The sequence below is a fragment of the Balaenoptera acutorostrata genome, chromosome 5 (genome assembly GCF_949987535.1).
Source record: "Balaenoptera acutorostrata chromosome 5, mBalAcu1.1, whole genome shotgun sequence".
NCBI classification, from domain to species: domain Eukaryota; kingdom Metazoa; phylum Chordata; class Mammalia; order Artiodactyla; family Balaenopteridae; genus Balaenoptera; species Balaenoptera acutorostrata.
The window spans coordinates 41,138,801-41,156,282 of NC_080068.1; the positions used below are offsets into that span (position 1 = coordinate 41,138,801).

General features: G+C 35.0%; 1 protein-coding gene across 3 annotated transcripts in view; it reads right to left on the bottom strand.

The window, feature by feature from the left end:
- Positions 1-17,482, bottom strand: part of ARHGAP24 (Rho GTPase activating protein 24) — a 535,848-nt gene that overhangs the window by 79,397 nt on the left and 438,969 nt on the right. For all 3 annotated transcript variants that reach the window (XM_007177348.2, XM_057547034.1, XM_057547036.1), the window contains one exon: positions 714-836. In XM_007177348.2, the coding sequence (XP_007177410.2) occupies positions 714-836 (123 nt within the window). The remainder of the gene's footprint in view (positions 1-713; positions 837-17,482) is intronic.

The following is a 17,482-nucleotide window of genomic DNA, read 5'->3' on the forward strand; positions in this document are numbered from 1 at the left end:
TGGGGTCCTTATCTATTTGGTTCCATTTATTGGATTTTTTCTTTAAATATGTTTTCTGTTTATATCACTCTATATTACTTGATAGAAAAGTTCAAATCTTTTATCCCTCCTTCTTTCTTTTAGCTCTATTCATAGCACCATGTAGCTTATTCTTCACATGATATATTCTCTACACTGTATTAGCTAAGAATTTTAAAAGAAACTTATTATCAAATCCACAAATACTTTCCTGATTGCAAAGTTGCAAAGCTTTTTTTTTTTTGTCACTCTGATTACCAGCATATTTTCATCCAATGCTTTGCCACTCCTCTTTGATACCACTGAGCATCTGGGGGCTGAAATCTCTTCCAAAATTAATAGTCACAATGTTTTTTTGCCCTGTATCTACAGGTTATTAACTAATCTACATTTATGATATGAGGCTCATAACTATGTATTATTAGTAAAATGGAACATCCAAGATAAAAGAAAAATATTATCCCTTTTTATAATTCAAAATATTTGTGGAAGAAGGTTGGTTAGTAATGATATTTGATCTAAATTGAACTTCTAGGAGTTACTTAGATATGTGTCTACAAATAAATTAGTAGTTTACTATTTATTTTAACATTCATCCATTTGAAAGTAGGTGCTGATAGTGACGCGGGCTGGGGGAAAGGATGAACAGTTTTGGCCTACCTTTCTGTTTTACCATGATTTTAAAATACACTCACCTCCTCCAAACGGTCCCCATATGACTCGGCGGATGGACTTGACCCAGTCTTCCATATCATTCTGGGTGCTCGCCATAAGGAGGTAGCTCTCATGATTTGCTGTCATTCGATCTCGATCGCCTCCTGTAAGAAGACAGGAACATTAACACATGAGTGTGGGCTCAGCCGAAGATTCCCCATCAGCAGCCTCCTAGTGAATCCCTGAAACATAAACTGTACCTAATGCAGCTAGCACTAGGTTCTACCCAATGAATCAGAAATATTTACCATCGTTTCAGCATGGGGAAAAAAAAAAAAAAATCTGCTTAGAAGGGAAAGGCTCTCATGTTTCCAAGAGAAAGCCAGCAAACAAATGTCATTCCCCAAACAAAGCCTAGCTTTTTGTCCTAGCAACAACCCATAGGCCTGTATTAACTCATAATCCAATCTATTCACACCGTACTGCTGAATAGGGAAAAATAGCAAACACAAAATGAAAGATGGAGAAGTGGTCCACAGAGCCTGAGTTTTCATTCCAAGCAAGCGCAGAACAGTCTGAGTCTGCTCAGCGCACACAGTGAGGCCACCGGGCACATCATGGTTGAGTACGAGTCCCAGGAAAGGGAAAAGAGCCACATGTGAGAATCTGCCCCAGAGGTCCTCCTCTGCGTTCTGTCCTGGAAGGGGAGCCTCTTCCCCCAGATCATACCTTCAGGGGGACACGCAGAAAAAGAAGACACAAGCCTGGCCAGTCTCAACGGCCAAATTAACACCCCAGATGGCCCTGCCACCTAAGGGTTAGCTTTAGGAAACCCCAACAGTACCTCCTTGCTTGCTGTTTTCTCTTATCTACCCCCCTCCCCGCCCCCGCACCGGCTGAAAACAACTCATACACTTTAAAACCTTTATAATCTCTAAAATCAACTTTGAAATGCTGGAGATCTATAAAGCATTTTTATGCTTAAAGGAGCATTTCTGAAAACAAGTATCAGTGACTGCACTGCTTCATTCTCTTTGAAAAAACTAGTGTGGTTCACAGAAGGAATAATTAAGAAAATGGACCATTAAGTATTATTTAACTGAATTCTGATAATATTTCAGCATTATACTGACTGCTAAGGTGCTCAAATCATCTATGAACAATTTAATTTTCACTAAGTGCTGTAAACTTGCAGCCTTGGGTTGGATTAATTCATATCGAAGTATTTTGTTTGTTTAAGACATTGTCGTTGGTTGTTTTTAAGTGGATCAGAACAGATGCCAACTGTTCTAATTCACAACCCTTCAGTTAGTTCTGAGGGCCAGGTACCGCAAGTTGCAACTGAAGTGGCTCAAAAACAATCTCCTTTGTGAGGAGCGTGCAGCCTCCAACAGGCCCCGCACTTCCTATTCTTTCACATCCAATCTCATTCACAAAGCTCTGAAAACTCTAGGCATTTGAGTTTGTGATCTCCGAATTTTATACAAATGTCCTAGGTTGAGAAATACAGCTCTTCTAGCATTGATGCAAATTAACAGAACAGGTGTGAGGTCAGAGAAGTGAAATAACTTTAAGCCAACCAGCTGAACAGCCAGCATTGGTGTTTTACATTTCAATACAACTGAATTTGGGGGTGGCGTGGGTGAGGGATGCCATCAAATCAGTTCCCTAATGTTTACAGATCTCTTGAATAAACAAGATGAGCCTTCTCACCTTAAAGAGAACATATCACTATTTGGGAAACAATGACCTTCTTACACCTCTAGGTCTAGCCTAGGTCAATCATCACTTTAAGCAATTTATGTCTGAAAAAGCATAGGCTCAGAAAATCAGAGAAAACCCTGCTGAAATCGCAATTCTATATTATATTAGCTGTTTAACTTCTGGGAAAGCACATAACTTCTGGAAACTCAGTATCTTTAGTCATGCTTTAGAAATAATAATCCCTATCTAGTAAATTTTTGTGAGAATTAAACGAAATGAAGTTAATATACTAGCACTGTGTTAGGCTAAAAGAGAAATTCTGTAAATATTAATTCAGTCTCATTTAACTGCCTCCCATATCTACAAATGCAAAAAGGACATATTACATTTAATTTGACCTCAGAGACATACAATTAGTGTAGTATGCTAGTGAGTGCTTGGGAACAATTAGTCAATAATACACATACACAGGAGTTTTTATAGAAGGCTGTCTTTCTTTGATACATAAAAATGCACATTAAAGTTGTATACTGTGCATGTAGGAAAATTTGCCACACGTTAACTTGCATATGCATGGCTGTATGACATATAAGTCACAGAAAGAAATAAACAACCAAAGAAAAAGATGCTTTGCTTGGCGTGGCACAGTACTAAAATTTATTCTGTTTTCTGATCCACCTGTTAAAAATTACCATTTTGAAATCAGAATATTTTAATTATTGTCTTTGCCTGGAGATTGCTTAGCAATTCAGACAGTCATATCCTGCTGTGTCACTCCCAGCCCCAGCAGAAACAGTCCTAGTAATGAGAGTGAGTGACAGCCACTGGAGTGTGTTTCTGCCTGAAAGCCAATGATGCTGTGTGTCTGACCCCTGAATCTCATTTCGACTGCCAATCACAGATATGAAATTCTCATCTGTGAATTTCATCCATTGATATAGATCTTGATTCCTCAGTGAATTAGCAAAAGACAGGGAGAAGATTTAGAAAAACTTTTTTTATGAGTCTCAGTGGAAATAATAGACTCATTGCTAAGAATGTGATTAAAACAATTGGAGACATTTATATAGATATGAACTAAATTCTCCATACTAAGGTTACATGATTTCTAACTGGAGAAGCCATTTGTTCTAATTCATAATCCTTCAGTTCTGAGAGTCTGGTATTGAGCCTTGCAATTGAAGGGGCTCAAAAACAATTTATTAAATGTATAATTTGATAAATGAATAAACTCAATATTGACTTTCAACCATGTGGATCAAGTTTCACTCTGTTTGTTAATCTTCTACGGGGCTTAATGTTCCATTTACCTATTTGTGAATCTAAAATTCTTTCCAAAGGTGAAATTTAAAAAAGCAACCTTAAGATGTAATTATCACTGGAGTGAAAGTATCATAGTCATCTTCAATCCACATATATGTGTATATAAGTATATATATATTATAACCAGTATACATTCTCCATTCTTAATTTCTGCTCGAACATAAATATCTATGCAGTGTTATTTTTATTTTTAATACTACTTTAGATGATGGTGGATTTGCACACATTTTAAAAGACACAATGTATCAGTAAATTGTATACACCTTCTAGATGTTCGCTCGGGTTGGTAGCAATGCTTTGGTGCTAGGGTACCAACACTTCAAGCGTCTGTGATTTTAAGTTAGCCAAGTAGGTCACATCATTCAATTTTATTTGTTTATATGTAATTGAAAGTATGTGTACATTTCATTGGGATCTTCTGTATATTTGCATTTGATATGAATTTTTTCCTTCCCAGAAATAAAATAAATTCTGTGAAATAAATTATATGGCATGATTAACTTTTGCAAAAATTAAAAAGTAGATTAAGAAAAGCTTAGTGAACTTAATAGATTAAGAAAAAGCTTAATGTAAAATTTAAGAATAGGTTAAAGAAATCTACATTAAAGTAGATGCACAGTTAATTCAAAAAAGAAATACAAATATTTAGCATATGAAAATTTCAACTCCTCTTATAATTACAAAATAGTAATTTAAAAGATAATCATATTTTTGATGAAAAGCTTTGCAAAGATTTTTAAATATTTAGGAGAAATATTGGTAATGGTATGCTAAGATATACATGCTCATTGCTTATAGGAGCATGGATAATATTCCTTATGATGTAATCACTACAATAGGATTTTGAAGAATATTCATTAATATGAGCTTTTATTATACACAAGGAAATATACAGATTTTATATATATGATATCTCTATTTTCATATAGGTAAAAAGTCAGATAAATAAGATACTAGGTTGAAAAACACAATAATTCTAACAATGATTACTGTGAATGCTAGGATTAGAAATTATTTTGCTCTCCTTTGGTACTTTTCTGTATTTTCCAGATGTTCAACCATGTGTTGTTTTATAATGCATGCATTGTTCCAGATGTTCTAACATGTGTTATTTTATCAGCAAAAAAAAATTATTGAAAAGAACAAATGATAAGAACTGTATGGTCATGAAAGCACTAATCAATAAAAAGCCAAGGTGAGCTGGAAGATAATTATTGCTAACTTCACTCAGTGTTGCTTAAAATTGTTTGGTTTTGAATTCTCACTAATTTACCTACAATCTCTTCTCCCTCTTTCCCCAAATACATCTCTGAGTACATTCCCAAGGGAAGATTTGGGACAGGAGACCAGCGCTGCTCAAAGTACAGGCTACGTCACATAACTAGGACTTTCTCAGTGAAATAGACTGCTATTTTTCTTAACGAATATATTTTTTAAAATATTTTACTGAATTTATTGTGTGGAAATTTCCAAAAATAGTCACCTAAGTAGATTTTTTTTCCTTGGAAAAAAATAATTGTAAATTGTCAAAATTATGAACTAAAAAGCAAAACAATTAATCAGAAGTGAAGTATTATATGTGTATCATATAAAGATGTGTATCATATTTTAAAGCTATACAGTGAATTACTTGTTTGTGCTTAAACTTTAAAACAAGTTGCTCAAGGAAAACTGTGGTGACCGAAATTTAGGTTCAGTTTCCAAGCAAAATTCATGGTACAGACTTGAGGATATTTCAGTGAACACCTCTGATACTGTTAATAATTTCAAGGGCAAAATGTTTCCTTATTTCCAATTACAAATCAGGTCAAAACTAGCCCTAGTGTACTACCCATTTAATTAGAGCTTACAGAAAAATATTTAAATGTTCTAAGTAGGGTTATCAATTTTTACTCATACCATTGCAAGGTCTTAATTTTTTAAGCATTATTTCCTTCAAAACAGTTTGAGTCTTCATTAATAGTAGAGCTCTAATGATAAATTGCAAGATATAAAGTAAATTCTGAAGCATATCTGTGGAAAATTACTGAGATAGAAAAACATTTTTTCCCTTTTATGGAGAATGATACTTGGAAAACAACCAGTGTTATGTGAAGTACAAGCAAAAAAATTGTAGGTTTCTATGGATACTATCACCTCTTAATAAACAACAACAATAATAAAACAGCATATAATTTACAAAATAAAGCCAGAGAACAAATTGGCCTCACATTCAACATCATATTTAATTTTTTCATATTGTCTCATGCATTATAGAGACATTGTTCTCTGAAAATTAAGGGTTTGGGGATGCTCTGCTAATCAAATTTTTTCCAAGTGTTTCTTCCTCAAAGGTTAATTTCAAAAATATCAGAGTGGCAAAATTTCAATGCATTTTGTCAACAGAAAATTTGCATTAATCCTTAATGAGATTTTGAAAATTTTAAAACCCTTAAACCAGAAAATGAGAATTATTAAGGCCGGTGGCTGTAATCATCATTCTGTTTGTAGTTTGCAGTCAGTACACAACAAACACATTACTAAATGTTGTCTTACATTATAATAAAATTAATGTTACATTTTAACTTCATGAATACTTTATAATACTGTTTTACATACTTCCTATACTCCTTACTATGTTATAATCTCTTTTTAAGAAGGAATCATCCAACAACATATAGCTACATTATGTTTAAGCTGAAAGTAACTATAAATGCACATTTATCAATAGATTGATTGATATTTATTTATAGATTTATAGATTTATAGATTTATAGATTGATTGATATTTATTAGTTATGGTAGATTTCTTTTTCCTTTTTTAAAATTAATTACTTAGTTAATTAATTAATTAATTTTTGGCTGCATTGGGTCTTTGTTGCTGCACGTGGGCTTTCTCTAGTTGTGGTGAGCGGGGGCCACTCTTCTTTGTGGTACATGGGCTTCTCATTGTGGTGGTTTCTCTTGTTGCAGAGCATGGGCTCTAGGAACACGGGCTTCAGTAGTTGCAGCACACGGGCTCAACAGTTGTGGCGTGTGGGCTCTGGGGCATGTGGGCTCAGTAGTTGTGGCACCCAGGCTTAGTTGCTCCACAGCATGTGGGACCTTCCTGGACCAGGGATCAAACCCATGTGCCCTGCGTTGGCAGGCAGATTCTTAACCACTGCGCCACTAGGGAAATCTCAATTATGGTAGATTTCTAATAATTAAATTTAGAAATGATTTATTGGGAGTCTGTCTACTTGGCTACAGATATAGAAAGCACTGACCTAAAAATTCTATACCGTACAAATTATTTCTGATTGCCTTTCTACAAACTTCACTGTAAGAAATGTCCAAATATGTGAATATTAGAGCAAAAGTGCTGCCTGGATCAAATTGCAAAAACAAATACATGCTTATAAAGAAGTACTGAAAAATGGTTAAGAGTTAGGACAGTGAAAGCAGACTCCTCAAGTTCAAATTACTCATTGACTAGCTGGGAGATCCCTCAGCTTTAACTGAGGGTGATGAGTACCTGCTTTACAGTATTATTGTTAATTAATCTGATGAATAATACCATAAAATATCTGGTATAGTGCTTGGGACATACAATGCTCTGCTCTCATTGTTATTGCCATGTATAATAATTTTGATCCTAAATATTTGGATAAATTAAATATTTATAATTTGAATCTTTTAAAATGCAGGAAAGTAGTTTACTTTTGGAAATATATATATTCTGACTATATTTGTTAAGAAAAGTCCTTTCTTAGGAAAGTAACAATTTATCTTTCAAGTAAATATTGATTTTCATATAGGTCATGTTTTAAAAGTACAATTGTGATACATTTAAATGATTAATGAAAAATGTAAAACCTTAAATAGGCATAGTTTATATTTCCACTAATTTTTCACATTTCTTGGACTCATTCTATCAAAAAACCTACTATTTGTGCTGAGTACATCAACTATAAAAATGATATAATTTATTACATTTTTGGGCAGTTGTTTCCCAGATTGTACTGAGCAGTCAATAAGATCTCTGTTTAAATCCAACAATATATTTTGACTTTCAATTATGTCAGAGGCTCAGAATCTAGTTACTTCCTTCTCAGCATCTAATTAAATTCTTCTGATCAAAACTTCTGAGAAATAAAAGTAGAACGTTTCCTTGAAAGAGCCCGAGTATCTAGAATTAAGTCTTCTAATTTAGGTTGGCTTTTTTGGGAAACCAATGAATTCAAAATTTTATCTGATTGATATAGAAGACAGGTAGCTAGAATAAATGACATGTATATTCAGATCAATATTACTCCAACAGTGATGACAGAGATGGAAGTCACAAATGAAAGCAAGTCTTAATGAAATAATCTACAACTTGTAGCAAATGGAATGCCATTCACAGCTAAAGAAGCAAGGCAGAGAGTTTGTGGCCTTGAATGAATCTAAAATTGAAAGTGTTTTTCAATCAAGAGATCCCTTAATAGTATAAATGATGACTTTAACATTGGGGAATATTGGACAATTTTGGAGAAATGTTTTGGAGTTATACTGAACTTTATATTCCACGTGAACATAGCAATAAACTTTTTATTGCAGTGTTTCTCAAAGTGTAATGAAACTCATCTATGTCCAGGAAGATAGGAAGCAACTGAGAACTTGTTAGAAATGCGAATGCTTGGGCCCAAGCCCAACTGAATCAGAAACTGTGATGGTGGGACCCAGTAATCTGTGCTTTAAGATGCCTGCCAGAAGATTCTGATGCACCATAAAATTTGAGAATCAATACTCTTGTAGAAAAATTTGCTATAACAGGCAGAGACTATAATTTTAGAATTGGTGTATTTCAACCATACTCATCCTATTAGCTTGTATCCATGTCTTATTCTTTCACTGACAGCCATTCAACCAGAAAGTATTAAGCTTTAAAGCTATGAATCATATAACTTATCTAATTGCTTATTTACATTGTAAATGATTAACACTCTGCAACTAGTTTTGCAAGGACATGTCATTCAAGTTGGGATTACTGACTAGCAAATTTGTGGGCCTCATGCATTAAAGACACCATACTTTTATCAGAGTAAACATTAGAGCATTTATTTTTACACTTGAATACAGATTCATTATACCTCTTTCCTTGGTGCTCAGAGTTTGATGAATGAAACAGAACACTGAATTTGAGGAGACATGCCATTTTTGAAGATCTAGATTAGAATGTTGAAATACGTTTAAAAAATCCTCTCATTCAAAATGATAAATCATTTTTGAATAGTGCAAAACTGCAAGATGAATAATAATATCAGTTGACAATTGCAGGGGGAATTACTTTCATATCTCTTGATTTATTTGGTTTCTACAATACCCCTGGGAGGCAAAGCAGAACATTCATTCATTTATTCAATAAATATTGATTGAGCACTTGTATTGTTCCAGTCACTCTACCACGTTCTGAGGATACAGCAGGGAACAGAACAAAGGTCTGGACTCACCCCTGAGCTAGATATAGATTTGGAAGTCATCAGTGTGATAGTATAAAAAGACAGAACTGGATGAGGTCCCCAGAGAATACCGTAGCTAGAATAGAGCAAAAGGAGTTCAAGTGAGTGCCAACTTTTAGAGACTTAGAGAAGGAAGAGGAATCAGCAGAGAAGACTGAGAAGGTAGGAAGAGAAACAAGAGAGGCTGAGTAAAGAAAGTGATCAGGTGAGTCAAATGCTGTTGAGGGGGTTAAAGAAAATGAGGACTAAGTACAGACCACGAAATTAGGGGAAGCACAGGTCAGGGATTAGACAATATGGATATTACTGGTAACCTTGAAAGGTCAAACAGGCCAGCACAAATAAAATCATCATTGGAATGTGTTCATAAGATTATGGAAGGGATTGACATGTACAAACTGCTATATTTAAAATAAATAACCAGGGAATTCCCTGGTGCTCCAGTGGTTAGGACTCCATGCTTTCACTGCCGAGGGCCCGGGTTCAATTCAAGGCAGCCAAAAATAAATAAATAAATAAACATAAAATAAAATAGATAACCAACAAGGGCCTACTGTACAGCAGCACAGGGAACTATGCTCAATATTCTGTAATAACCTAAATGGGAAAAGAATCTGAAAAAGAATAGATACATGTATATGTAAAACTGAATCACTCTGCTGTACACCTGAAACTAATACAACATTGTTAATCAACTATACTCCAATATAAAATAAAAATAAAAAGATTACAGAAGAGAGAAAACAGAAACAGCCAGTATAAACAAGTCTTCTAGGCACTTTAATGTATAGAGGAGCAGAGAAATAGGGGCAGCGATGGGTGGGTAGGGGAGTTGTGAGGACAAAGGGATTTAAGATGAGAAACATTACAAAATGTTATATTCTTATGGGAATTATTCACTGGAGAGGGAAAAATTGATGATGTATCAGAGAAGAGGTTTAAAGACTCATCCATATTTCTTTAAAGCTGTGCTCAAAATTTCTCACTCTCCTTAGAATCTTTAATAAGGTCTGACAATTAATATAATTGATTTCCCCTCAAATTTTATTACTTTCAAAATATGTAAAACATCTAGAAGAGAATCATTGAAAGAAAAAGAAGTCATATAGAGCAGCTGTTTCTTCACAGCTCTGCCTGGGGGCAACGTAAGGAGGGACTAAGGTTAAACTGATAAATCATTTTTTCAAGTTAAATTTTACTATTTTTATTTGAACACAATTTTTAGTTATTTGCTCAATAGGAAACTTCTGGCAACTTAATTGGGACAATTTTCTTTATACCTTACTAGTTTTAATTGCCACAGATGCTAATTAACCAATTTTACATAGCAGCAGTTACATAAAATGTGTTTTGGGGGACTTCCCTGGTGGTGCAGTGGTTAAGAATCCGCCTGCCAATGCAGGGGACACGGGTTCGAGCCCTGGTCCGGGAAGGTTCCACATGACGCGGAGCAACTAAGCCCGTGCTCCACAACTACTGAGCCTGCGCTCTAGAGCCCATGAGCCACAACTACTGAGCCCACGCACCACAACTACTGTAGCCCGAGTGCCTAGAGCCTGTGCTCCGCAACAAGAGAAGCCACTGCAATGAGAAACCCGTGCACCCCAACGAAGAGTAGCCCCTGCTCGCCGCAACTAGAGAAAAGCCTGTGCGCAGCAACGAAGACCTAACGCAGCCAAAAATAAATAAACAAATAAATTTATTTTGTTAAAAAAGTATTTTGGTATATAAAAAGAATTGATATTTTAAAATAAAATGCTACGATACATAGCTCAAAATTAAATTATTCCTCTCAACAAATGGCAACTAGCAATCATTGTGATAGTATAAAATTAAGAATAACTCTTTGATTTAGGTTTAAATTCTGTTCCCTTAAGCAGCTAAAATTAACTTTGCAATCAGAACAGCTCAACTGTACACTGTGCTTTGTCTCCCATAGTTTATGAATTTTCTGAGTTTCATGAGCTTTCATGTATATATGTTTGGGAGGGTAAGATGTAAAATTTGTCTTAAGGATCTGGAATTTGAACCTAGCCTTTCAGGTAAAGGCACACTACTTGATAAAGCACACATTTATATAATGTGTCAAAAACCTAAACTGACAAGATCATTGGTATTTCAGAACTATTATCACTTCCACTGGTAAGGATTCTTGGGAATATTTTCCTAACTTGCTTGATAGAAATATATTACACGTTAACTCTATGATTTCCTTAAGTGTAACCTGTTTCCACAATGAATGTTGAAAAGAGTCTCTCTGTTCACTCAGTTAATTCCTCACCCTATGTCTGGGGTTAGGAGTGTCACGTAATTGTCCCATTCTAATTACATATAATTCCAAGACCCTACAGAAGGAGTAGGCTCAGAAGGGCACATGTTCCTCCCAAGAAGTTCCTATAAAGAATACTATTCCATATCTACTTCTTAATCCAAATTTAGAATGGTTAACACTGCTAGAAGGGCTACAAAACACAGATTTTCTCTTTTTAGTTCTCATATTGGTGATGTGAACACATTTTAGGATGATTTCTTTTAAAATAAACACATATGAATACACATACATAACTGCACTGAGGTTGATTATAGATCATTTGATCTATTCCTTAAAACATGACTCCTTGTAGGCAAGACTTCTTAATTCAGTCTTACACATTTCAAAAAGCTGAATTTCCTTTCAAAGTCTCTGGAATTAAAATTTTTCACTCCTTATGATAGGTTAATCCATCAGTTTTCAATACCATCAATATAATGACCATACACTCAGGATTAATAAGTCAGATAGGAAATTTTATTATTAAAGGAAGGTGTAGGATCACTTCAAAGTAAATCAGTTGATGAAGAGATGGTTTAAAACCAAGTAGCATATGTGTTGGCAGAATTCAACTAATACAAGTGAATATTTGAATTTTTGAAAGAAAAATATTTATGGAATCTAAATGCTTGAACATAATAGGTTGGCAAGTATTCATTACCTACTTGGAAAGATATTGGTAGATCTCTATGTCTGCCTTGGAAGGTGTCAGAAATACTTATGAGAATTAAATATACTATATGGTTTAAAATGATTCAGGGATTTCAGTTAGTGTATAGACAGTGTTTAAATATTTAGAGAAATCTAATTTGTCAAACTCATGTTTATTGAGCTTTAACCAAAAACAAATAAAAGTTATTTTTAAATCATAACATACAATTTACTAGATTTATATGTGAAATAAGAAAAACTGGAACTATGATTGAAGGCTCAGAAAACTCTAGGGTTCTACATCTTTAATTAATGGAATATTAATTTAAATACAAGTAGTATTGAGGAATGTTTGCCTAACAAAAGGCACCCCTCTTAAACAATTTTTTAAAAAATGCTTGATGGACACAAATTAATTTTAATGCTCAGAAATATATCAAATCCATCTTACTAAAAGACTAAACTTCTTTCTTTTTACTCCAAATTGGATTCAATCTGGCTAATTATATCAGAATTATTATAGAAATATTTTTCTTGGACTTTTTAAAAAGTTAATTTTATAATTTTAGGTAATATTAAGTAAGCAAATGGATGAAAATCTGAAATTCTGCCTTAAAACTATGACTCTCCATAACCGTTTGCAGGCAGAAAACATAAATATGGAGTCATGTCTAAAAATCACTTATAACAAATGAGAACCATATTAAGAGAACCATAATAAAGCTAAAAAAACCTTAGAATATTTCAAGAATTCCTTCCTACTTCTCAAAATAATCTGCAACTACTTCCAAAACCTTATAAAATAGTAATTGTCCTTAGCAAAGAGAAGTATAATGTCCACTCAGGACAACAACAGAATGTTCCAAGTTCTCATAATTATCCAGTTAACCACAAAAATGTTATAAATTTAAAAAGCCTCCTAGCTTTTATATGAATTTGGATAACTCCAAATGAGAACCTAAAGGGTAACAGAGGCAAGGAAAAGCCCCTAGAAAATGCTCTCAGACCTTTCACATTGTTTCTGTTTTTCTGTTATGTATTATCTTTCATATCTACTACAAATATCTACTTCTTTGAATTCCTAAAGCTCTACAATTTTCTAGACACATGCAATAAATCAAAATTTGATCCTGCCTCCTGATTGATGCCGTGCATCTCATAATTTTAAACTGAAGAGCAATCAGCCAGAATCCACAAGTCAATTCAACTCAGCATACCGTTATTAATTAACATTTAATGAATACCCACGGGTGTCTGCAGTAGCATTAGAAGTCAGTAAACCACTTGCTGTTTGGGGGCATGTAGTCTAATTCATATATAATTACCAATCTAAATCTGACTAAACTCTGAATACAGATTGGCAGATCAATGGACATATTGTTAAGCTAGAGGCAAGATTCCTAAAAAAAAAAAAAAAAAAAAAAAAAAACCCAATGAGACACAATAGAATACTTTTTCAAATATAATGTAAGAAAGTCACCAAAGAGGTAGTAGATATATGTATGCTATCTTTCCTGATCTTTTGTGGGGTGGGTGGGACACGGGGGCATAAAATGAATGGATTGACACACATATGTTTATATATATACATCAAGATAGAAAAAGAACAGGGATATAAAGCCAGTTATTTACTGAAGAAGAATGTTTTATAGTAGAAAGCAAGATTAAATCAAGGTCACTGAGTTTCTCTTCAGTAGAGTCCATAAACATCTCAAAGTTAGCAAACTCAATATTTTAGATAATGGAAAAACCTGACCCTTTTCAGAAGATGTGAAGAAAGCAAGCCTGAACTAAATGTGATAACTGTTGAAAGATCTTTCTTGAATAACTTAATAGAGGATTAAAGGATTATATGACTCCATTCACTGAACATTATTATTTATTGCTCTTTAATATGCATACAAGTTTGACCTCAAGCATATTGAAACCCATGAGGAAGACCTCTTGACGGTTTACAACATATGAAAAAGAAAGAAGTGAGCAAAAACAGGGAAATCATTCAGTACCAAAACTAGATGCCAGCAGAGAACAACCATAAGTGGGAAATAGTGGGATTGCTTACTGACTATTACAAGTGATCCACCACCCAAGACAAAAGTTACCATATGAATACAAGTTAGAAACTTAATTTGTGGATGATTTGTTTGTTTGCCCTTTTAAAAATACTGAACTGGTTGATTTACAATATTGTGTTAGTTTCAGGTGTACAGCTTCCGATTCTTTCCCATTATAGTTTATTATAAGATATTGAATATAGTTCTCTGTGCTATACAGTAAATTCTTGTTGTTTATCTGATTGTTTGCCTTTTAATCTATAGTTTCTCAGCCTAATAACAGGTTATTATTTTGTAATCTAGAATAAGAATTTGGAAGTAATAGTCTCTGTGTCTAAAGAGAGTACTCCTAACAACTGGACATAATTATTGGTACTTTTTATACATTGTCTCATTTAATCAATAAAAGTAATCTGTGAGGTAAGAATTACTGTGCCTGTTTTACAGATGATAAAACTGAGCATCAGAGAGGTTTTGTTCATTTCCCAACATCACATAGCTAATAAGTGGAAGAGCTGGGGTTCGAACAGGTTTCAATTTGACCCCAAAGGCCAATTTTCTTTTCCCATTATTATTGGTTTCTTCAGAATATGCTTGCTCTATGCTGTTTGCTCTTTCAGGAATCACCCTGTGCTCTCTGTATAGCATTTCCTTCTTCCTTTCTTCATTAGAACCTTTAAAGATCTTACCCCAGGGAGAAACCCTGCTGACTTTCCAAGTAAAATTGGTCCCTCCCTCCCTAACTTCCATAGCATTTTGCATGTATCTCTGGGATAGCACATGTAACATTACTTGGTAATTAAAGTGGAGTGGCATCATATAGGCATTTGACTTACTGAATTCGAAAATCTGTGTTCATTATTAATTTTTTAAAAGAAAGTATTACCCTTAGTGGTATAAACTTCCAAGTATCAGGCCAGGTTCCATTAAGAGAGAATGTGCCAGATATCTTCCATGTGCCCCTTCAAATACACTCTGCACTTTTCCACCCAGCTTCCTCCCAGGGAGACTAACTTGCATGGATGATAGTACTGGATTCCCATCCTTACAGCTTTTCACTGGGTTGGGCCAATAGGAAGCCATGGCAGGGATAGGAGGGAGGAAGAAGTGTGAGATCAGGGTATTTATTTCCCTGGCTCCCTAGCTCTGGGGTTGCCTTGAGTCAGCTCTGTATTCTGACCAAAAATCACTACTGGACCCTAGAAGACTTTGCTACATGGCACTCTCTTTCAGAGTTCCACTAAGACCTCTCTGCCATTGCCCCTTAGACCGCAGACTGGAAAAGCTCCTTCACTATTATCAGCCCCAGGTTATTTCACTATTGTTTATAATCCCGCAAAGCCTATCCACACTTTTTTTTAAAAATTTATTTATTTTTGGCTGTGTTGGGTCTTCGTTTCTGTGCGAGGGCTTTCTCTAGTTGCGGCGAGCGGGGGCCACTCTTCATCGTGGTGCGCAGGCCTCTCACTATCGTGGCCTCTCTTGTTGCGGAGCACAGGCTCCAGACGCGCAGGCTCAGTAGTTGTGGCTCACGGGCCCAGTTGCTCCGCAGCATCTGGGATCTTCCCAGACCAGGGCTCGAACCCGTGTCCCCTGCATTGGCAGGCAGATTCTCAACCACTGCGCCACCAGGGAAGCCCCCACACTTTTCAAGTAATACCTTTGTATAGAAACCTTCTTCAAATTATGCTAATTTGAGTTTGTCACCTTTTTCAATTGGGACTCTTATTAAAACAGTTAAGTTTAAGTAAGTGATGCATTTTGCATCTTTTAAGTCACAGCATTCTCCTCATTTCTAAAGCCTAGATAGGTAGCAACCTCAATGCAAAGAAGAAACGATAAACTTACAATTAATTTAATGCCACACCTATTTAAATTTTATATACTTTCGGGATTGCCAAGACACTGTGAGAAGTACAGAACGAATTTATGATATGCTCTCTCCACCAGGGGATTATAATCTTATTAAGGAGACAAAGAATGACACGGAAGAAAATTATAAAGAAAGCATGAACTGAACATAGTCAGGTGCAATCATTTATGATAGAGAATAAGAGGTATCATTTGTTAAGAAAGTAAGAAATAAATACTGATTTATGTAACCAGGAAGAATGTTCTGAAAGCGGGGAACTTGAAAAGTGTTTTGATAAACAGTCTCCAAGTCCAGGTGGCATTGTAGTCGGGGAGGGAATGTAAGTGCATGTGGGGCTCAGCGTGTCTGAAGACCTGGCTAAGATGTCCTTTCTGCAGTGAAGTTGCCTCAAACTGAGTTGGCTTTCCCGTGCTCTGGACTTCTTCCAGCCTATGACTAAGCTCTGAGAAGCTCTGCAGCCCCCACAAGAGCCTTCTCTTTGGTCCCATGTCCCTGAGCCTTCCTTAGTTCTTCCTGTATATTGCCATCTTTTTCCAGGCTCACTGTTTGCAAATAACTGCTTCATTATTAGAAGATTCCTGAGAGAGAGAGAGTAGCAGCAAGGCATCACTTTCTGGATGAGTTTATCCTCAGCAACAGGACATGGCAGGTACCAAACTAGTGAAGAACCATTGATACAAAGATGATTAAGTCACAGTTCTTGCTCATAAGTAATGTGCCATCTAGTAGAGGAAATTAAGAAGTATATGAATCTCCACTTTCTATTCCCAATAAAAGCAGGGGCATCGTGGGCAAATGCAGTGCTTACACATATACAAATGTATACATACACTCACATATACACTTGCTCACACACAACACTTTTGCTGGGAACCAGGTATCAGACGGAAATTCATTTGCACATAAGCTAATAAAAAAGAGAAAATATATAATGTTGAAATCATTCACGAAGTCAACTTCAAAGAGTTTGAAGTGCAAGATCCTTGATAAATATCAAGATAATGCTTCTTTGAATTGAATTCGTCATGATGGACCTACTTAGGTTTCATAAAGGGATTCAGGTGAGAAAAATATATTGAACATTTAAATACATGTATAATTGTAAATAAAATAAACCAGATTTGTTTTGCTATCCATTTTTAAGTTGGCAGCTATAGGAATACCAAATAAGTTGGCCACAGGGGGGCTTTCTCTTTTTCTTAGAACCTGGGAACATATTAACACTAAGAATATATTAACAACTACAAAGAAGCAAGGTGGTAATATGAAAATTCAATACAGGGGCTCAGAGTTTGGTCAAGGCTGAGTCACTATTCCACAGTAAGATGTCTGAGCAAGCAAGATTTCTTGCAAATCATATTTAATTTTCTTTTCATTTTGCATCTACAATGAAAATTTTAAAAAATCAATCAGTTCCTTGCATATTCAGTCT